Source organism: Alligator mississippiensis, chromosome 7 (assembly GCF_030867095.1).
Source record: "Alligator mississippiensis isolate rAllMis1 chromosome 7, rAllMis1, whole genome shotgun sequence".
Taxonomy (NCBI): Eukaryota; Metazoa; Chordata; order Crocodylia; family Alligatoridae; genus Alligator; species Alligator mississippiensis.
Window position 1 is genome coordinate 18,148,902 of NC_081830.1, and position 22,249 is coordinate 18,171,150.

General features: G+C 56.5%; 1 protein-coding gene across 10 annotated transcripts in view; it reads left to right on the top strand.

Moving 5' to 3' along the window:
* The window catches only part of FGFR1 (fibroblast growth factor receptor 1), a 55,295-nt gene that overhangs the window by 12,459 nt on the left and 20,587 nt on the right, over positions 1–22,249 (top strand). For 6 of the 10 annotated variants that reach the window (XM_059730663.1, XM_059730664.1, XM_019491438.2 and 3 more), the window contains 3 exons: positions 14,547–14,810; positions 17,021–17,104; positions 17,493–17,668. In XM_059730663.1, the coding sequence (XP_059586646.1) occupies positions 14,547–14,810; positions 17,021–17,104; positions 17,493–17,668 (524 nt within the window). The remainder of the gene's footprint in view (positions 1–14,546; positions 14,811–17,020; positions 17,105–17,492; positions 17,669–22,249) is intronic. The other 4 variants (XM_059730662.1, XM_019491437.2, XM_059730665.1 and 1 more) reach the window with 1 other exon arrangement.

A 22,249-nucleotide genomic window follows, 5' to 3' on the forward strand; every position in this document is an offset into this window, starting at 1 on the left:
GCGGTGCTCAGCTGTGCTGGAGCTTTCAGGCTGGTCTCCTTGCAAGCAAGCTGCATGCCAGTCCCAAGTGTGGGGATCATGAACGACTAGTGCCTCCTGAGACTGGGGGGGCACCTTGGTGGCGAGCGGGGGCTGCCCGCAGCCGCTGGCAGCAGTGTCAGCAGCAGGGGAAGGTGGCCAGTGGCGAGTGGGGACCGCCCACAGACACTGCCGGCTGTGTCAGTGGCAAGTGGGGGTGAGTGGCGACCGCCCATGGGCAATCTCAGGGGGGGCATGTGCCCCCCCCCCCGGTGCCCTCCCTATGCGTTGCCTATGGTGGGGATCCTCACACTGAGCTCCAGTGCCCCCTCCCCTTTGTCTCCTTCAAGGATCCCAGATGCGAGTGGGTTTTTGGCACTGGCACACAGACTGGTTTGGCTCTCGTCTGTCCCGGGGCAGGAGCTCTGGAGCACGGCAGAGTGAGACACTATTCCCGGGCTGCCTGCTGCATGCAGGAAGCTGGACCTGCAGCTGGAGGCCACCTTTGCCATCACACAGCAAGGCCCAGCAGTGTCGTGAACGGGGCTGTATGAGAAGCTGCTGTTCACACTTCTTAGAGCCTGTCCACTGGGCATTCTCAGACCCAGCCACGGGCCGGATGAGGCACGGGCACAGCGCATGTGCTGGGCTCAGGGTGACTGTCCTGTCTTTGCCCTTGGACCAGCCATTGCATATGGATGACCATGTTAATGTTCAGACCTGGCGGTTTATTTGTCACCCTCCTGGGCCCAGGCTAGTTGCAGTTTCCCTCCATGTGTCTGCAGTGAAGGGATGCCACACTAACAGCCTGCAGTGGGGGCAGGGCAAGGCGGGAGGCCACGGGGCTCTTGAGCCTTTGAAAGTTTAATGAGGATTCCAGGAAAGCTCCCTCCTCCTCCCCAGGCCCCCCTGCTCCCTGCACGGCTTTGGAAGAAACTGTTGAGCTGTGGGTTTGCTGTAGCCAGTGGCCCAGGGAGAGGAGCTGGGCTTACTCAAGGGCTGATAGCACTTTCAAAAGCCTTCTCAGCCCCAGGCTGCACCACGGTCGCCCTCTCACTGACACAGCCACGTACAAAGCCCTGGAGCCTGGCTTCTGCTAGGAGGCTGCGGAGATTGTCTCCATCCAACCTGGGTACAGCCAGCACCCTGGGAAGTAGAAGCAGCTGTGTCTAGCCAGGCCCAGCCGCTGCAACGGAAAGACCCTAAAATGCCCAGCTGGATGGGGGACAACAAAATCTGCATCTCGACATGTTTCACTTCCCGCTTGCAGATAAAATGTTGGTTCCTGTCTCTGCCAGGGTGAGCACAGGGAAAGCCAGCCCTTTTCAGGGTCACCTGCAGGGTCTTTGCTTTCATTGCTGGGGTCTGATCAGTGAAGCACATTCAGACAAAGGGACGCTGCGGGGTAGGATGTATGTCTGAGTGATGGGGATGAAGCACAGAGGTCGATGAGGCTATAGCAGGAGCTGCTTAGTCCCCTGGATAACCTGGCCATGCATTCAGATGCCAACAGAGGGACTTAGGCACCTGTTTAAAAGCCAAGCCCCAGGGACCCTGGGTTCTGCTCTCCGTTTGGGCCCTGGCTTGCTACACGGGGTGGAGCTGGGTTGAATCCTGCCTGCATCCCCGAGGAGCTGGGCTTACTCAAAAGCATTTGCCAAGTGCCTTCGGTTGGGCGTGTTCTCACCATCGCTGCTGCTCCACCCCAGCAGCGGTGGGACTGGAAAGGCTCCCAGCACCCCGGCAGGAAGAACTGCGGACCACACCATCCTCCCTTTTTGTGTGTTTTCCCTGAAATTGCTGCCCAAGCTACAGGAGGAGCCATGTGGGGCCAGGAGCTGCTTTTCCCATTTCCTTCCTGTGCCCACAGGTGCTTTGCAGGGCTGCCAACTCCCTAGCCTCTAGCCTGGGCAGCCGCAAGTGCAGCCCGCCCGGAGCCTGGGAGAGGCTGCAATTTGGCAAGTCTGCCGCAGCAGCTGGCGTGTGCTGGTTGCTAATGGAGATTGGGCAGTCGGCAGGCACCGTGGTGTTGCCCGTGTTTCAGCATGGCGGTGCAGTGTTTTACGGCCTCAGCCGCTGCAGTCTGGAGAGCGTGAGCAACCGCGCGTGGACCAGCAGTGGCTTCCCTGCACTGGGTTTTTGGCATGCTCCTGTTGTGGAGGCATCTCAGTTGCTTGTCCCCAGACTGAGCAGCCCTCAGTGCTCGCCTGGGAGTATATCCATCTCCTCTCCCTGCACAGGGCCAGGTGGGCAGAAATCGTGCCTTTGTCCTGGCTCTCTCCTCTCACTGGCAAATCTGCAGCAAATACAGCATTGATGGGCATTTACTGCACTTTAGAGCTGCCTGAGTTTGGAGGTGGTAAAGTGTCTTGTACACAGGGAGAGCCAAGACGGCTTGTCTCCCTCACAAAGCCATCCTTTGTTTGCAGTTCAATGGGAACCTGCACAACTCACAGAGGGGAGGGTTTCTCCTACGTGCCATTGTCCTCCCTGGTGTGTGCTCCCGCCTCAGCCATTTCCCTGGCCCCGTGGCCTGGCTGGTCTGTGTGTTTAAAGTCCATCTAAGACACCTACCGAAGTGCCCAGATTTCCGTGGCATTGGGCACCGCGTGATTCGGAAGCACCGGGCGTGAACATTCATTGTTCAGCCTAGTATGGACCTGTCCTTGCTCTGGAAAGCGGCGCAGGCAGAGAAAGGATTCCTGTCCCAGCTTTACAGGATGGAGGGGTGAGCGCCGAGACCTGAACCCCAGCCCCAAGTCCCAGCACAGGGCTGTAGCCATGAGCCACCCACTGCCTCTGGGGAGCTCCAGCACCCTGGCCTTGCCTTTGCCTGATGGTCTGGGGCTTCACTCCTCCGCCTCTCTCTCAGCCAGCTAGGGGTGGCAGGGTGCACAGGGAAGGCTGTAGGCAGGGGCTGAGCATGGCCAGGGGCCCTGTTTGCTTGCAACCCTGCATCACCCTGCATGCCTGCCCAGGGTGAGAGAGAGGTGAAGTCCTGGGCCTCAGCACCTCCCTCTGATGCTTGCCCAGAGGTGCTGGGGGCTTGTTCTCCCTCTGGGTCACCAATCTGACCATGCAGGGCTCCCGAGGCCATTGGCACCAGCTTCTGCAGCAGCTGGGTGCATTGCTGCCCCTCAGGGTGCCTTCAGGGACCAGCACCTTGCATGGAGATGCCCCAGACAAGAGCCAGGATGGAGACCAGCTGTCCCTCATGCAGTATCTTGGCTGGAGGAGCAGCACAGATTCCCCCAGGCCTGATGGTGCGGCCAGCAGAGCATGGCCTGAGGAGCTCCCGAGGCCATGCAGGCAGGATGCAGCGAGCTGCGGTTTGTGTCTGGGCCTGTGATTAATGGCTGAGCTCCAGGGGAAGGAGAGTGTGGGGGAGCCATTATCACACAGTCATGCCCAGGGGTCAGAGGTCAGACTTAGCAGCTGGGGCACTGTTTTTACAACTTGCAATTCCCCAGGTGGGGTCAGGGGGAGAGGGGCCGAGGGATCATGTTTAGAGCAACAGCAGTGAGGCTTCAGCAAGACCCCCGCACTGGGACTCGAGGCAGCGCAAACCAGGCTCTGCGAATGGGGCACTGTGCCCATCTCCCTTGGATGGGCACAAGGGAATTGCTGTCATGCAGGAGAGGGCTTGCAGGGAAGGGAGCAAGCAAGGGGCCTCTCAAGGAGCTGGGAACATGGAGCACAAGCTGTTTGGGTCTGGACCCCTTCCAGGGAGCTTGCCGGGCCCCAGCCCTCCCTTTCCAACTACAGCAGGGCGTCTGCGGCTGTGAGTCAGTACTCCAGCTCCTGGCTGCCCCAGAGCCAGTGAGCCATGAGTCAGAGGCAAGGGAGATCCCTGCTGTGTGGCATGGACCAAGCAGCACCTGCTCTCTGCAAGTCCGCTTTAAATCATTGCAATTGCAACAGCAAATGGCAGTGCGTCCCTCTGCTCCCAGGAGGGCGTCCTAACTCCCGGTTCTCCATGGTGCTGTCCTGTGGACCGAGCCACCTGTGTTAGGAAGGGAAGCAGAATGGCATGGAGGGCATCTGCTACTCCCTTCGCCCTGCAGCTCCCTCTTGGTCTGCTTCTCCTGGCTTCTGTCCTTGTTCAGCCAGGAGCGGGCCTCTGGTTTGCAGAGGCTTCACCTGGTTTTGAGGTTGCTTGGCATCTGCATAACCCCATGTCCCTGGCTCTCCTCCTCCTGCCACGGGCCTGAGTGACTGATTAGCTAGGGGCTGTGGAGGAAGGTGGGCAGCAGCTGCCTTCCCCCAGTGGAGCATGGATGGGCAGGATCTCCCCGGTGGTCTCTGGTGCAGCAGTGCCAGGAGCCTGGCTTTCTGTCCATGCAAGCGCACAGCCTCCTGGCAAGACTGGAGTGAAGCCATTGTTGCCAGTGGCCTGCAGGACACAAGACCCCTTTGGAGAGCAGCTGGGATGTCCCCTGAGCTGGGAGTGCAAAGGATGTCTGGATCCAGCTGGGTGAGGAGGCAGGGAGCAGCACCCTTGCCCCCTTGCGCCCTTGTGAAGGGTGTACACAGCAAACTTGCCCTGGGATACAACATGCCCACGGCACAGCCCTTTCATGCAGGAGGCAGCCTCCACCCGACAGAGCCAGGGGTTGGCAACCCCCGACACTTGTGCCAGAGTGTGGCACGTGAAGGCTTTTTGCTTCTCACCCGCATGGCAGGGAAGGGGCCCAGGCTGCACAGCCACAACAAGGCTCAACCAAGGTTGCGGGTGTTTTCGGCACTGCTGACCCCTGCTCCGGAGCATCCCCAAGCCTCTCCAGGTGTGCCGTGAGCCTCCTCGGGGCTGTTTGCTATGTAAAGTGCCCCTATTTGCAAGTGCCACATCCGTTTCCCTTGGGGCTGTGGCTTTTGCCTTTGTGGTCCTGAGCAGGACGGGTTTGTAAGGTCTCAGCAGGGCCTGGGCATCCCTCCCCGAGCTTCTTAGCCACGGGGGGCTCTGGATTTCTGAGGTGAACCTGAGCCTCCATGATCTCCCCCAGCTGTCTGGCCTGCTTGGGCACACAATAGCCCCCTGAAGCTGGGCTGGGACAGGGGGCAATGCCCACCAGGCTGAGCAACGCCCAGAGAGCGTGGAGGGGGGGATGATCGGGACCCCCTTCCCCTGCTGCAGCAGTGCAGCCAGTTCGCCATGTGCATCTATAGCGGGGAGGCGGGCAGGGGGGTGTTGTGAGCGGGGAGGGCCCCCCAGCCCAGCACGCAGAGGCAGGCTGAAGGGAAGAAAGGCCGGGAAGGGGGGGAAAGAAGGAGAGAGAGAAACTTTTTAAATAAGAAAGAAGCCAATCCCCACATGCCCGGTAAGCGCTTCCTGTTGGGATTAGCAGAGCTGTTGGGCATGTGTGCGCGCTTTTTCTTCAGGAAATACCTTTAGTTAAGCCCTGGTGGGGTTGCCACAGCAACGGGCGAGAGGACCTGCTGATCTAAGCCATTCAGCTCTTTATTGTTCCCTGCATCTCTTTGTTGGCTGCTTTATTGCAATCAGTCTGGCAAACACAGCAGTTTGCGGCGTTTTGTGGCCGGCTGAATGCAGGATTTCTCCATTCCGATGGCCGGGTCTGGCACCGGGCCCATTTGCATGCAAAACCCTTCCAAAAAAAAAGAGAGAGAGAGAGAAACCCCGAGGGCGCATGGAGAGCCGGGCTGAATGCTGGAGGGCCAAAGGTTAATCTGCGCTGCGCCTTTCCCTGCGCTCTCCTGCCATGTGTCTCCCACGGCTCCAGGTGCCGGGAGCTCACTCCTCTGTCTTTGAGGCTGGCTGGGCAGGGGTGGGAGAGCAGCTCTTCCCCTTGCCCATGGGCAGTGCTCGGCAAGCTGGTGGCAGTTATATGAACCGAGTGACGTTCACCATCTGGCTCCAACTCGCCGGGCGAAACTCCGGGGTTCGCTTCCATTTCAAAGCTGGGACTCGGGCCATAAACCGGCTGCGCAGGGCAGGGCCGCAACATCCCGCTTGGACTCTTGGGCTTGTTTCAAAGCACGTGCCCTTCCTCCGCCCGGGCCACAACTGCCCCTGCTCCAGCCTGGCTTGCAGGTTTCCCCCCTAGGCTGCAAACGCTCCCTAGCCCCAGCCTGGGCCCTGAGCTGGAGCTCTCCCCCACAGCCAACAGGCCGGGAAGCTCAAGTTACACCCTCAGACTTGGAGTTGTTTTTAAAATGAATTTTGCATTAAGGAGAGAGCACTGGAGCCCAGCACCCAGCTGCTTTGGGCCTTCTCTAGCTACAGTCCACTTGAGAGTATGCAGCCTTCCCTGAAAACTAGCTTTCAAGCCCTGGAATTAGGCTAACGGTGCCCCTGACCCTGGCGCGCATGGCACATGGAGGCTCGCTCACTCCTGAGCCTGTTGTCTGGGGTTTGCCTTGGGCACAACGCAGAGCTTTCTGCAGACAGCGGTTCAGGCGGTGCCGCCTGGGCGGACTTGCACAGCCAGGGCCCACGCGTGGGTTGGGGGGTAATGCTCTCAGACTCGGAGAGCCTCCCATCACTGTAGAAATCGCTCAAGCCCCGGAGCTGGGAGGATGACCCAAACCATCGCAGGACATAATACAGCAGCCACCTCTTGGGGCACGGTAACACTGCAGCACCCAAAGCGGGCACTGCCTCTGGTGCTTGGTAGGGGATTTAGGGAGGACGAATTTACTTACCTAGGGAGGTGGCCAGAAGAGACTCCCTGCTGTGGCAGAAAGCTCCCTCAGCCTTCAGGCGCCTGGCTTTGCGCCTCCTCTGAACACGGGTGCTACCAGGCACTTAGGAGCAGCATGGATTTTTCTGACCCACCTAGCGAGCTGCCCGTGCCTCCAGCTCCATAGCTGCTTCCCATCTGACCCTGAAGACCCAGACTATCCTTGCTGGGCGTGGGAGACTAGAAAGGGATGTGGTAACCCAAGCTGATGTTCTCGAGACTGTGTGTTTGGCTTCAAGGACATGTTTCTTTCCCCAAGGGGCATTAGCGCTCTGCAAGTGCCCCAGGGGAGGTCCCTAGACTCCAAGGACTCGGGGCTTGCTTGTAAATGAGTTGCTTCCAACAAATAAGCCCGGGCAGATAGGAGCACCTCTGAACATATGTGCTGGGCTGCCCAGCTGAGAGTGCCCTAGTGAATGGAAAGGGGCAGGGTGGGGGATCCTCCGACTGGCATTTCACAGCGGCACTGTTAATTCAGCTGCTCTGCCATGGCTCCAGGCCTCCCAGTATCTCATTTGGTCCCCACCCCTGGCCCTTTCCCCGAAAACAGCTGGGTCTGCACCCTGCAGCACCCTGTGCGTCTCCCTGCTCCTACGTCTCCCTAAAACCTGCAGGTTGCTTTTAGTGGCCTTCTCCCTGGGGCATTAGCATGTGAGTGCACAATTCCTCGAGAACCTTTCAGCCTTGCTGGGAAGGGCCCACATCACATTTTCAGCACCTCCTGCACAATAGGAGGAAAGACTAAGGTCTGGGGAGAGCAGCTGGGAGTTTATGAGGCTTGTTGCACCCTTGACAGAGGGGGCTGCTGGAAAACAACCTGAGCAGGCCGTGGCACTGGCTCGCAGCCCTCTGGCTCTACCCCCAGTGCCACGGGCCACACCTGTGGGCTTGTTAGGTTACAGAGCAGGAGTATTTCTGAAAGCCATTTCAGGAGCTCACCTTAATTAACATGCACCCAGGGCAAGCCAGCAGCACAGCTCATGTCACTGGCTGGTCCCCAGGGAAGGGACAGGGGGCTCGGATGGCTCTGGGGGAGGAACCAGCAAAGTACCTGGTCTGGGGAGCTGAGGGCACACGCAGTGTCTTTACAGGGTGGCTCCTAGTCAGAGCTCCAGGCATGTTGATGCTCACATAACCAGAGCTGATCTGGCAGCTGGCTGCAGGGGAGCCCCAGGAAATCTGCTTCCCCCTTTTTGCCCATCTGCCCCACGGAGTCCTGTCCAGGTCCTCTGACCTGCACTCCTTGAATCACGCTGGAGCGCGGCACAAGGGTTCTTGCATGTGACCTCCTCGCACAGCATGCCGGGTTCGAGGGGCTGCCCTCTGTGAGCCAGGGGCCTCCTTTCAGCTGGGACGTGCAGGCAGCTCAGCCTGGTGCTTTGCAAACCAGTCATTCCCCCCCACCCCTAGTTTAAAGGCAGATCTGCCCCTGCAGAGATCGGCGTGTGCAGTTGGCTGCGTGCCCAGGGCACATCCAAATGCCCTGCGCCCCTCTATTGGGGCTGTAATACTGTGTTTCCGGGGAGGAGGCTACCAGTGGGTGAGGGATGAGAATATGAAGCCGCTTTGGTGACAGAGTTCTCCTTCCTCCTATGCCTTCAATGGAGTGGCCTGACCTCAGGGGATTATATTGGTCCTGAGGCTCTGTCCCAGCTCCTCTGCTTCCCATGGGGTGAGTTAACCTGGACATGCTCATTAGCCTGTGAATTCATTTTCTGCGGGTTCCCACCATGCCTTGTTGTCAGCCTCCCTCCTAAGTGCTGGAGATGTGCTCTGGGTTAGCAAAGGGCAGCATCCTGCCCTGGCCTCTGACTCCCCTCCCTCATCATCCCTGGCTCAGAGAGAAGCCCTGTCCATCACGTCCTGCCTCTGCACCCACGCCTCTTCAGTAGTTAATGTAAAACAGCCTTTGACTTTAAGGTGATGGAGGAGGGGCTTTATTGACTTTGAAATAAGATCTGGCCAGGCTCCTCATGCAGCCCCCCTTCCCAGTTGCAGAGCTGCTCCGAGCAAGGGAAGACAAGAATGTATAAATCGAAAAGCAGCCTGTGAAATGCAAAGCCTCCATAGGAGCCCAGCCTAGCGAGAGGTGCTCTCACCAGCACCCTACTCACGTGTGTTCATACCGTGCCTGTGCTTGTGGGATGCTGCCCGCACAGCTCTGGAGTCAGGCGCAGCAGACCCACTGTCTCCAAGTTCTGCTCTCTCCAGAGACTTGTTTCTCCCCGCACAAAGCGTCTCGGTGCCGGTCCTGCAGGGCCAGCTGAGCAGTACCGAGGCACTGTGCTTGGAGACACGGTGCCTCGTGGAATTGCCGGCAGCTTTCCCCAGGCTAATGCCATGGCTGGTGAACTCTCTCCCTTCCCCGAGCCAGCAAAACCATGCAGTGACTTGGACCACTTATGTTCTCTTGGCCCGGAACACCTTCTTCCTAGCTAGAGGTCGACTCGTGCTGGCCCACTGCTTTCTTGAAGAGGACATCTCCGAAAGGAGCTGGGAACGTGAAGTGTCCAGCGATACCTGCTTTGAACCTCCCAGCAGACACACAACTAGATGACCGCACATAACTGCAGTTGGCAACGTTGGAAAAGTCTATGAGCTTCAAGAACTAACCCCAACTCCCTCTCATCTCTATGCAAATGGCAGGCACAGGGCTCAGTTGAATGGACATGCATAAAGCGACCCAAAACCTGACTCTATAAGGAGCAGCAGCAGCAAGGGGGTTACAAAAGCACAGCCGTCAGGGTTGGCTCCAGGAGGGCTGAGTACTCACAGCTCTTCCTTGGCACCGGAGAAGGAGGTGTGCTCTTGGCAGCTCTGAAAATCAGACCACAGGCCACTGCCAATTATTCTCCTGTCTAAGAGACAGTCTGCATGAGATGGGCAGGAGTGAAACTGCCCTGCTCAGTTCACCCTCGGGGAACAGATTATAACAATTTAGGAGTGAAGGAGATAACTAGACAGATGGGGGTCCTGTGGTAGCTTGGCATAGAGTATTGTTCCTTCAGTTTGCTCTGTTTCTTATATCAATCTTGCTCCATTTTGGAAAGGAGATCGGGGCAGAAATAAAAGAGCACAATGTTGCTGAGTCCTCTGGGGCCGGAGTATGGAGAGGTGTGGGAAATCCCAACTGTATTGTCTCTGTCCTGCAAGGTGCCTGTGACTAATCATTTGAAATACAAAGCTACGGAGAATGCATATTTTATGAGGCTGTAAGAGACCAAAGGAAGCAAAACTTGGAAAAACAAGACTGGTTTCCCTAATCACTTAGAGGGTTGCTGTCAGGCTAGAACTCCCATGTTAAAAAACCTTGTGTTAGGGATAAACGGATAAAGCACCAACACACCCTGTCCTTGAGTTTGGCATTTACAGCACTGCAGTAGAACGGGGAAATGTGCCCCAAATGCCACTTTTTGCTTAAGGATTTAAAAAAAAATAAAAATCGTGGAATCATTTGGGCTGTTCTTCAGTTGTTTTCCAAAACAGCCCGTGCAGGCCAGAAATAAAGGAATGCCTCAACAAAATCCCCCACGCAAACATTTTCTTAATAGCAAAATATTATTAGCATCTAGGGTTGCCAACTGCGTTTGCATCTATTCTGGGAGGTTTCTGGAACGCCACCGTGCCCGCGACACAACACGAACATGCCCGCGTGGTTGCGTATATCAGTTATGGATTACGTTGCATAGACTTTACATCAGGAAGGCAAACACATGTGACTATTTAAAAAAAACCACCGGACTGCTGTATAAATCAGATTCAACATTTAATATTTATTTTAATGACTGCCCTATCATTTCATCTCCCCGGTGACTCTCATCAGTCTCCTGCAGAGTTATATCCAATTCCTGGAGACTCCAGGGTGATCCTGGAGGGTTGGTAACCCTACAGAGCAGGGACGGGCAATTATTTTGGGCAGAGGGCCGCTTACTGAGTTTTGGCAAACCCATTGAGGGCCATGTGACAGGCAGCCAGGGGCAGATAAGTATTAATTTTCTAAATTTTTTAGGGGCCTCGTGGGCTGTGTAGAAAGGCCTGGCAGGCTATATTTGGCCCACGGGCCACATTTTGCCCACCCCTGCTATAAAGCATCACAGTGGAGCCAAAATGGCCCCAGCTGAGAAGATCGGGGCCTTACTGTTCAAAGTGCTGTACATGAATGTGGTGACAGGCTCTGCCCTAAAACAGACCAGATGAATTAGGGTCTGTACACACCAAATTGCTCTAGTTTAATTAAAGGTATCATTGTAAACCCATTCATCCAGACCAGCGCACATGTTCCTTGTCAATGTTCTTATCTAGGCCTAACCGAAGTTTACTAGGAGCCAGTTAAAGCTAAATCAAAATCATTGTCCAGAGAAAGAGTTGCACCAGTAAAGCTATATAGCACCAGAGGCTTAAGTTTGGTTAAACATGTGCAACTTCCTCATGCATATCATCTAGTTAATTAATTAGGCCTGGGTTCAGCTAGTGCAGCTTTCTGTATGGACCCTTAAACCAGCATAGCCAGTTCTGAGCAAATCTGCATGTATTGCTCTGGGGCGTGCATTGATTTAGCTAAGCTGGTTCGGGAGTGTGTGCAGGCAGGTTCAAACTGTGGCGGGAGAGCTGGGAGCAGGACAGAAGGCTTTGAGGTTGTAGCCATGTGGGCTGGTGTCAGGGCAGTGTAAGTGGGGCAGTTCAGGGCCCCGACTATAATGCAACGAGGTGAAACAGTCTGGAGCAGTCTCAAGGCTGCTGGGGCATGGATGTCCCCAAACGTTGACACAGGGCCCCCAAAAGGCAATTGTGCTCCAGGGGCCCTGCCAGAGCCACTAGGCCATGCTGCCTCTCCTATGATGAATCCTCCACCTATCAGAACATGGGAGTGGCCAGTGGGTGGCAAGCTCCACGCACCCCCGGGTGCAATCCGAGTCCTGGAAGCGGGTGTGGACGCCTGCAAGACCCCTCCCTGCCCTGTAACACTGGGCAGTTGTGGTATTTGAGTGGGCGTCTTCCTTTCCAATTCAGCTTCCACAGGACAGCAGTGGAGACGCACACATAGTGGAGATGCACATGTGTGCATGCGCATGCGTGTGCATGTACCGGCTCAGCTGATGCTTAAACGTTTCCAGATCCTCTCTGCTGGAGTCCTTGGCTTGAGTGGATTGTGATTTTCCATCCACCTCCCTTTTTGAACTCCTCTAGCACAGAGCACATGGTCAGTAGGAGTTAGGCTAGCGGCTGCTTTTTTACCTTGCACTCACATTGGGTTTGATCCTCTCCTCCTCAGGGTCTCTGTCCCTGGAAGGAAGCCTGCTTGTCCCCCAGGTGAAGCCTGTAGGTATGTGCTGTGACTGCTGTCACTCACCCTCTACCCAAAAGACTCTCCTGCCTCCGCCTGGACTACCGTCTCCTGGGGAGAGCAGGCAGACGGCCCTTTGTGCTGATCTGAGAAACCTGGAAGAGAGTGAAGCGGTCGCAACTGCTTGGATAGGAGTTGGCCAGGCTGGGCCACAGTGCTCGAACAAGGTAGCGGCAGGGTTGCAAGCTGGTGGCTGGTGGTAGTGGCAGGGTTGCAAGAGCCCCTGAGTAGTGATGTGGTGGGAACAAGGGTTGTGGGTTTCTCTGAGCTCTCTGTGGCAAGTGAACATTTTTCTTTGCTGTCCTGTGATTGCTGCACTGCCAGATTCAGATTTCCCAGGCTTTGGGTCTGATATCTGCAGCATTTGGCTTCCTTCCTGGGGGCTCCAGGGGCTTGGAGCTGATAAGTCACCTGTAGCATGCCGCTTGCCTACAGCATGGGCCAAGCCTGCCAGCTCTATGCATAGCTGGCTGTCGGGGAGCGCAGGGGAAGGCGGCTTGCTAAGTGTGGGACTGAGATGAGAGATGGGGCCCGCACCGATGCCCCTGCTGAACTGGTGCCGGGGGGAGTGAGGGCACGACTGTGCATTGCTAATAGTACAGCCAAACAGCTATTGCGTGTGTGATGGGTGCACACGCTGTTACAATATCTTCTTGGAAACTTGCGGGGGCTGCAGGGAGCCTGATACAGCCAGGTGGAGGTCTTGCTCGTAGGTTCAGTATTGCCCAGTGAAGGGACCTGAAGGCCCAGCAGGCAGGTGGCAGCAGGACCAATGCTGGGGTGTTGGCAGGGTCATCCTCAGCCATTCAGAGGCTGACTACAGGACTGCAACCAGCTTACTGGAGTCCCAGGCCGAGCTCCCCAGTGACAAAGGGTGCAGCTCTTCCTGACACGGCCAGGTTCTGCCCCTGCCTGCGTGGTCTCCCCTTGCAGCCTTTCCACTCCCATGTCCTGGAGCTACACCGCCTTAAACAAATATGCACGGAGTCTCGCCAGAGAGAAAGCTCTGCCTTTTGGGAGTCCAACGCAGAGCTGCAGCACCTGGGAGGAACGAGGCTCTAAAAGCGAAGTCTCCCCTGTCTGGTCTGCTCCTGGCTTCTGGTGCTCGGGGCCAGGGAGCAGGAGCTAGCAGGTCTCCACGCTGCCTCTGGTGCTTGGTAGCACTGCTCTCAAATGACGTTCAGGCAGCCTCAGGTGCTGCTTCTACACTGGATCCATCTTGAGCAGCATCGAAGCTTCCCTGGAGCTAGGAGGTGGCTGCTCCGAAGCTGGAGGTCCCCGTGGGCTCTCATGCCCGGGAATGCTGCACACGGACCTGGAGAGAGATCTCTGAGCCACGGCCTCGCTGGAAAGAGGGTGTGGGACACCGTCCTCAAGGCCCATCCTTTCGCCCCACGAGTGCTCAGATGGGAGCTCCTGTAGTGGGGAGCGGATAGATCAAATAGAGGAGGAGAGTCTGGGAACGAAGAGAAAGAACCTTTGTGCTGCTCCAGCAGATGCTGCGCTGGACGGCAGCTGCAGCCCTCCCGTCCTAATAGAGCTGGGCACGTGGAGTACCCTGACCGGCACCTGTTGCACTGGAGGCTCCCCTGAGCTGACCTTTCCCAGCCGTTCTACTGCAAAAGCATTCACCCCTCCAGCTTCTGTCTGTACGCAGCCCCCTTAACTGACACCCCCCTCCCCACGTGCTCTAACCAAAGTGATGATCAGGCGGCATGAGCCCTGGCCTGCTTCGCTGCCTGCCTGCTCCCAGCTTTGCAGGAATGCAAGCGAGGGGAGACCAGTCCCAGCGTAGCCTCTGCATGTGGCCTGTGAGGTGGGTGGGGGATTCTCAGCTGCTGGATAGCGGGACGGAGACATGCACAAGGCAAGGCTTTCAGGTGGCCTGTAATTCAGGGCACCCAGCTAGAGTCCCCTCAAGGAGGGCTGCTGTTCAGGACAGCTCCAGCCCCAACCATCTGACATGAGGTGCCTAAGCTTGGGCCTCCAAATGTCCTGCCTGCCTTTGAAAACACTGGCTGTCACCAATCTCCCCCGCAGCAGCAGCAGCAGCGCTGCGTGTGCTTGGGGACAGGTCAAAGGGCGCATGCCGAGCCTGGACTATTTGCAAATGTCTGGGTTATGAAATGGAAGTGAAATGCTCTAATCTTGGTGCCATTGCTTTTAACCTCTGCCTCTTCTTCCCTTCTGCGGCCCCCATCACCTTGCTCTGCGGGCTGCCTGCCCAGCCTGCCAGCTGTTGCGCTTGTCAAGCTAACAGGTAGGTGAGATTAGCAAAGAGGCTGAATGCTCCTCAGCACCCTGTCCTCTCCAGCTCAGGCCTGCCACAGCCCTCATGCAATGCCTGGCACCGCAGCTGGATTGACTGGCCGCAGCCCATTGCTGGCTGGGCACGGACCCTCGCTACCAACCCCCATAAAGGCCCCTGCGCAGCATGGTTCCCTTCTGTCTCTATTTCTCTCTCTCTCTCCTAACTCTTCCAGTTCTGCCCAAAGCGAAAATTGACGTGGAGTCGTATTCGGCTCACCCAGGCGACCTCCTCCAGTTGCGTTGCCGGCTGCGGGATGACGTCCAGAGCATCAACTGGGTGCGCAACGGAGTCCAGCTGTTGGAGAGCAACCGCACACGCATCACCGGGGAGGAGGTAGAGGTCAGGGACGCTGTGCCCGAGGACTCTGGGCTCTATGCCTGCATGACCAACAGCCCCTCGGGGAGTGAGACCACCTACTTCTCCGTTAATGTCTCAGGTTCGTAGCAGCCCTGGGGCTGGGCACCAAGGGAAGATGCAGCCCAGCTGTCTGGCTGTAGAGCAGGAAGCAGATAGCCTGTGTGTGGATGCGTTTGTGCAATGGACGTGCAGATCACCTTTGGGTGTGTGCACAAATGCATACGGAGCAGGTGTCTCCGCTCTGGTGGAGCGGAGCGAGTCTGGAAGCACAGGTCAAAGGGCCCTAAGGTTTTCAAAGTGAAGTACAGCCAACACCAGCCCCTGCTCACGACCAGCCCACGGCCCCAGCTGCCACGTGGCGTGCCAGCAAAAGCTAATGCGTTCTCTTTGCCGTGAGACTGCACAGCTGTCCATTAGCAGTGGGCTGGATCCCTTGCCGTGGTCACTCTAGGAGTTGGGCAGCCCCCTTCCCCCAGCAACCCATGGGCAGATCTGTTGCTTCAGCCTCTTCTCCCATGGGGCCAGCCCTCCTGTGGTGTGACGGGAGGAGCACAAGGGTAATGAAATCAGCTACCCGTGCGGATGCCTTTTCCTCCACTGTCCTCAGCACTGGCTGGGTTGTTTCTCAGGGCCAAAGGATGCTGGAAGGTGCATGTGAAAGAATTCAGAGCCATTGCTGGGCTGGCTGGATCCCGGAGGAAAGAGGGGTAGGTCAGCAGCACAGACACCTCCGCCTGCCTTGGGGTCTCTTCTGACTGGGCTCAGAACCTCTGGAGACCTGAGAACATGTTGCATGCCCATGCGCCTGTCTTAACTCTTGCCATCGCAGCCACGCAGGAGAAGGCAGCCCGGGGGCTGTCCTCCATGCAGGGAAAGCCAGCTGGGTCTCTCTGGGCCTGCAGTGCATTGCGTGGGCTGCTCTGCTCTATCTTCTGTGGTGCCTCAGGGGCCTGGGGTGCAGACCTCGTATGGCACAAGCCGTGCGGGAGGCGATCACAGGAGACCCAGCCTCCGCAGGAGAGCTGACCCTGAAACAATGGGGCGGTGTTGTGAGGAGGGGCGGCTGGCGCCTAAGCAGCTGTTGCCAAAGCAGAGTCAGCAAGTGGCGGGAGCAGGGGGAGCGAGCGGTCATTTTGGAAGCAAATGGTGGACATCTCAGATGTGCTGCCAGCTCAGCTCCCCGCCCCGCGCAGCAGCTGGGGGACTCGGCCTTCAGCTCGGCCCCTGTTCCTTTGTGACCCACCCTGCTCTCCCCTTCTGGCAGGCTTGGCCAGTACCACCGTGTGCGGGAGGACACAGGCAGTCACTTGTTTACCTAGCCAGGAAAGGGACAAGGTCATGACCTCCCAGTGGCCAGAGGTCTGGCTGACCCAGCCCAGGCCACCCTGTGATTAAAGCTCCCTGGGCTGGGACTGCATCCAGGCTAGCAATAGCCGTGGTTTGGCATGGCGTTTTGCTAACTGAAGTGATCTACGCCAGTAGTTCTCATACCCTGCAGGGTCACCGTGCCAGGGTGGAGGCACTGTCACGGCCCTTGTTGGAAAACAGGGCCTCAGACATGCCCAAGCGCAGGGAAGCTGGACCCGATGATCTGTAGGGTCCCTTCTAGCCCCTAACAGCTGTGAAGCATGCTGAGAAAGCCTAGCAGAGGCTGGGGGTGCCCAGAAACCCATGGCTGGTGAGCTGGGCGCTGTCAGCGTGGTGCATGACATGGAGGGGTGGGGTGGGGATGGGCTATGCAGTCCACGTGACCCCTTCCCCTGGGCCCAGAGGAGGCATGGCCCTGCTGATCAGTGGGGTTGCTGCGTGCCTGAAGGATCTCAGCTCTCGCTCCAGGAGTCTCCGCATCAGGTCTCACCCTTACCCAGCACTGCCCAGAGGGGAGGGGATGAGAAGCTGTATTATTCGGAGCTCTTAGCTGTCTGCCTTCCCGAGTTTGGCTCCTCTGGACCACTCTGGGCCCTGGAGGGGCTTGTCTTAGCAGGTACCTGCCTGCTTTGCTGTGCATGTGACGGGGAGGAATGGCTTCCCCAGACCGGCTGCCCCCTGGGCATCTCTTTGGTGGGTGGAACAGGCCCTGCAAAGACTCCCGGGATGGGCTTGTCCCAGCCTGTCCCTGCCTCATCTCAGTAAGGTGTCCTAGGGGAGCTGGCACAGGAGGCTCGCAGCTGAGCTCACCCCTGGGGCAGGCCAGGGCAGGAGGGTGAAGGGACACAGGCCGTCCCTGCTGTAGGAGATACACAGGGACAGGGGCTGGTCAAATTCAGGAGCCTGTGTCTTCCGTTCCAGATGCCCTTCCATCGGCGGAGGATGATGATGACGACGATGACTCCTCCTCCGAGGAGAAGGAGGCCGACAACACCAAGGAGAACCGTACGTGCCAGGCCCGGGGCAGCCCCTCTGCCTTGTAGGGGCAGGAGGGTGTTGGGAGACTCTCCAGCTAAGGGGTCCTGTGGGGAGAGATTATAGAGGAGCAGCCACAGCTCTTGCATGTCTGAGCTCCCACTTGGGCTGTCTTGGTCCCTCTTTCCCCCTTTCCTGGACATTTCAGTGTTCACCCTTTGGCAGCCACTGAGCTCCATTCTGCAGCTCGGCCCAGACCATGGGGTGGGGGTAGGGAGGCACCCCGCTCTCAATGTGCCCCTGCTGCCAAAGCCCTGCGCACGGCCTCTGCAGCTGAGTACCGAGTGCCCGTAGCCTACTGCGGTGTCCACGGGGTTCCCCCTTCCAGCCCCCACACTGAGTTCCCATCTCTATCTAGACGCTGTGGCTCCATACTGGACATACCCTGAGAAGATGGAGAAGAAACTTCATGCAGTCCCAGCTGCCAAGACGGTGAAGTTCAGGTGCCCGTCAGGTGGGACACCCAACCCCACGCTGCGCTGGCTGAAGAACGGCAAGGAGTTCAAGCCTGACCACCGCATCGGCGGATATAAGGTACTCATCTCTGTAGCTAGGCCCAGGGGCCGTGGCACAGCCAAGTGCTTTGGAGGGTACACGATGTGGGATGGGATCCCAGTGCTTGGAGCTAAATGGATTTGTAAAGCCGTCCTATCCATGCAACCCTTGGAGTTTGATGGTCGTAGGGTCAGGATGGCCAGGGAGCATTAGGGCATTGCATCCATTGGCTGACCTCTTACATTGGGCTTTAAATTAAGTACGACGGGGGACGGGGAGGCAGGAGATGGAGAGAGTCTAGAACCTACAAACTGCGAGACATACAGCAGTACACCCCAGGTAAATACCAAGGGGCCCTTTGGGTATCAGAAGGGGGAGCACAAAAGGCACCATTCGAAGGGCTCAAGTGCCTCTATACTAATGCTAGGAGCATGGGGAACAAGCAGGAAGAGCACACTTTGCTGCTTGCAGATAATAACTTGGTTTAGTGGGGCTAATGGAAACCTGGTGGGACCCTGCCCATGACTGGGCGGTACACATTGAGGGCTACAGGTTGTACAGAGGGGACAAAGTAGAGGGGAAAGGCGGCGGGTTTGCTCTCTATGTAAAGGAACATTATACATCTACCCCAATCAAAATGGGATCAGAGGAGGAGAAGGTTGAGGCATTGTGGATTAGGATACATGGAGGTCAAGGAGAAAGGGACTTGGTAGCATGGGTCTACTACAGACCACCACACCAAGAGGAAGAGCTAGACTTGGAATTGTTGAGGCAGCTCTCAGAGGCCGTATGGTCTAGAGACATGGTTGTCATGGGGGACCTAAACTACCCTGACAACTGCTGGGAGGAGCAGTCAGCCAAATCCAGCCATCCACATTGGTTCTTAACCTGCGTACAGGACCTTCACCTAATGCAGGAGGTATACGATCCCACTAGGGGCAATGCCTTACTGGATTTCGTGTTGGCTACAAGGGATGACCTGGTAGGGGAGCTGCAGATTCGTAGTCACCTTGGGGATAGTGGCCACCAATCATTCGACTTCACCATACGGCATAGGGTGGGTAAGATAACTAGTAGGGTGAAAGTGCTTGACTTTAGGAAGGCTAACTTCAGTGGGCTCAGGAGCTTAGTCAATGGTGCACTGCAGCATAGGAGTATTGGCGAGATGGGAGTCCAGGAAGGGTGGTCATTCCTAAAGGAAACAAACCTTCAGGCACAGAGGGAGACTATCCCTGTACGAGGGAAAAGAGGGAAAGGAGCCAAAAAACTTCCATGGCTAAACAGGGAAATCCAGGAGAGCCTAAGGACAAAAAAGAGGCATATAGGCAGTGGGAGCAGGGGGAAGCTACCAAGGAGGAGTATAGCTACTTGGCCCGCACTTGCAGGGAGGCAGTTAGAAAAGCCAAAGCAAGTACAGAGCTGAGGCTGGCAACACAAATTAAAAAGTCTTAATGGTATGTAGGGAGTAAAAGGAAGGCGCAGGGCAGCATAGAACCCCTACTGAACAAGCAGGAGCAATTAGTGACAGGCAGGGGGGGACATGGCTGAGCTATTCAATGAGTTTTTAGCCTCGGTGTTCCTGAACAGGGCTCAAGACAAGTCTCCTAATGGGTGCTTAGATTGGCATCAGAGGGACACCAGCCCACCAACCATCGACGCTGACTTGGTGCGGCGTCACTTGGACGGACTGGATGCGTTCGAGTCAGCAGGCCTGGATGAGCTGCATCCGAGGGTACTCAAGGAATTGGCCGGTGTCGTAGCAGAACCACTGGCACGGCTGTTCGAGCGCTTGTAACACTCAGGCCAGGTCCCGAAGGACTGGAAAAGGGCCAATGTGGTGCCTATTTTCAAGAAGGGGGGGAAGGAGGAGCCGAGTAATTATAGCCCAGTCAGTCTCACCTCCAACCTTGGAAAGGTCTTGAAAAAGATTATGAAGGATCATATTTGTGGGAGTCCAGCGGGACAAATAATGCAGCAGGAAAACCAGCCTGGAGTTGTAGCAGGTAGATCATGCCTGACCGATCTAGTTTCGTTTTATGACAGGGTCACAAAACGCTTAGACGCAGGAGTAGCAGTGGATGTTGTTTTCTTGGACTTTAGCAAGGCCTTCGATACGGTATCTCATCCTATTCTCATAAATAAATTTAAGAGGCTGTGACAGATGATTACACGGTCTGGCGGGTGGTAAATTGGCTTAGCAGTCGCACCCAGAGAGTGGTGGTGGACGTGTTGGTGTCAACCTGGAAGGATGTGGGCAGCGGGGTCCCTCAGGGTTTGATCCTTGGACTTGTACTTTTCAATATCTTCATTGGTGACTTGGATGTGGGTGCAAAGTGTACTCTGTCCAAGTTTGTGGATGATACTAAATTGTGGGGGGAAGTGCACACTCCGGAGGGTAGGGAACAATTGCAGGCAGACCTGGACAGATTAGAAAAGTGGGAAGTACACAACAGGATGCTGTACAAGGATGAGTGCAGAGTGCTGCACCTAGGGCACAAAAATATCCAGCCCACCTACTGGCTGGGAAGTGACCCTCTCAGCAGCACAGAAGTGGACTGCAGTATAGTGAACTCCAAGATGAACATGAGTCGTCAGCATGACAAAATCATCAGCAAAGCTAACCGCATGTTATCGTGCATCAGCAGATGCATGATAAATAGATCCAGGGAGGTGATACTTCCCCTCTATGCGGCATTGATCGGACCGCTGTTGGAGTACCGTGTCCAGTTTTGGGCACCATACTTCAAGAAGGATGTGGATAACCTCGAGAGGGTCCAGAGGAGGCCACTCGTGTGGTTAGGGGCTTACAGGCCGAGCCCTATGTGGAGAGACTGAGGGACCTGGACCTCTTCAGCCTCTGCAAGAGAAGGCCAAGAGGTGATCTTGTGGCCACCTACAAATTCATTAGAGGGACACAGCAAGGGATTGGAGATGCTCTGTTCACCGGGGCGCCTCTTGGGGTAACAAAGAACAATGGTCACAAACTGACAGAGAGCAGATTTAGGCTGGATATCAGGAAAAACTTCATGGTAAGGGTGGCCAAAATCTGGAACGGGCTTCCAAGGGAGGTGGTGCTCTCCCCTACCTGGGGGTCTTCAAGACAAGGCTGAACAGGCATCTGGCTGGGGGCAGTCTGACCCTAGCGCTCTTTCCTGCCCAGGGCAGGGGGTCAGACTCGATGATCCATTGAGTTCCCTTCCGACCTGAGCATCTATGAATCCATGAATCCAAAAGCAGAGAAAAATAGGCACGTGGAGCAAGTGCATAGGGAGCTGCGTGGGGGCAGATCTTGTTTGGGGGCTCTGATTCCTATGTGCCATTGCTGTGTGGCAAGAAGGGGAGCTGGGGTCAGCAGAGCAGCCTCCCAGGGCGGCCAGTCGCCAAAAGAGACTGTACCAGGCAGTCGCCCACCTAGCATGGAGCTGCCCTGACTGGCAGAGTCACCCTGTGCTTTCTGGGGCACCCTTTCTCCCTTGTTTTTGAGCTCTGAACAGGCAGGAAAATCACCTGGCTGCACCCATGACAGTGCCCAAGGCAACAGCAGTTGCTGCTGCTGCAGTGCTGTCCTTGGGTTTTGAACCACCTCTCCTGAGCTGCCAGGAGAACAAGAGGTGCTGAGAGATTCAGCAGGGCAGCACGGCCTTCTCTGCTCCGTGGCCCAGACCCCTGCATCAGCAGGACGCCTTTCAGAGCGCCTTCAGGGAAACTCTGTCCTTCTTCCTCCTCCTTCTCCGAAAGCTGAGCATCTGGCCAGAGTCTCTCAGGAGGAATCAATAGTGGTTTAATGAGGCTCAGTTCACGCATCAGATAATTACCCGAGTTTCAAACCAATCTGGAGGGGTTTCTGCACCATTTCCAGATAATTACCCCTTCCCGTTTACGTGTGACAGAGCTCCATGGAGACGCTGCGTCTCTCCGACAGCCTTTTGCAGCCACTAATTTTGACTTCCCCCTGCCTGAAGTGACCTGAATATTGGGCCTTGAGGGACTTTTGGAGCAGCTGGAGGGCTTAGCATGCCTGCTTTGTGATACAGCTGCCTGCTGATGCACCGCAAGTTCAGTGCAGACCAGCCCAACCACATGGGTGCTGCCATGGGTGGGGACGAGGAGTTCTTAACCGTAACTGGGTTTAACCTCCTGCATCTGAGTGACTGTGGGACCCCCTCCTATGTCAGCTTCTGGTAGCAGGAGGTCCCACTTGGTGACTCCACCAGTCAAACAGGAATCAGGGTCAGGTGCAGGGAGCACCATGTGGCTGGATCAGACCCAGGCCACAGCCACCACTGCCCTAGGTAGCGAGATTCCTCTGTCCGTGATTAAGAGCCACAGATCTCCAGGGAGACCCTGTCCCCATCCTGCTGGAGAGGCGGTCTGAGTCAGCTCTCTGCTCCACGCTCCGTCAGCGAGCAGGGCTGGATTATTCACCAGCATCTGACTCATGCATTTTATTGCACAAATGAGATCCAGCCATTGGCCTGTGTCCCGTCAAGGTCTAGTGAGTTGCCAGGGACAGACAGCAGGAGTTCAGCCACGTCACGACTCTCTGCTCCATTTATTACATCCTCGCATTCATTACAGCTCGGGGGGAACTCGCTGCTCGGAGTCACCTGTCTCAGGTGC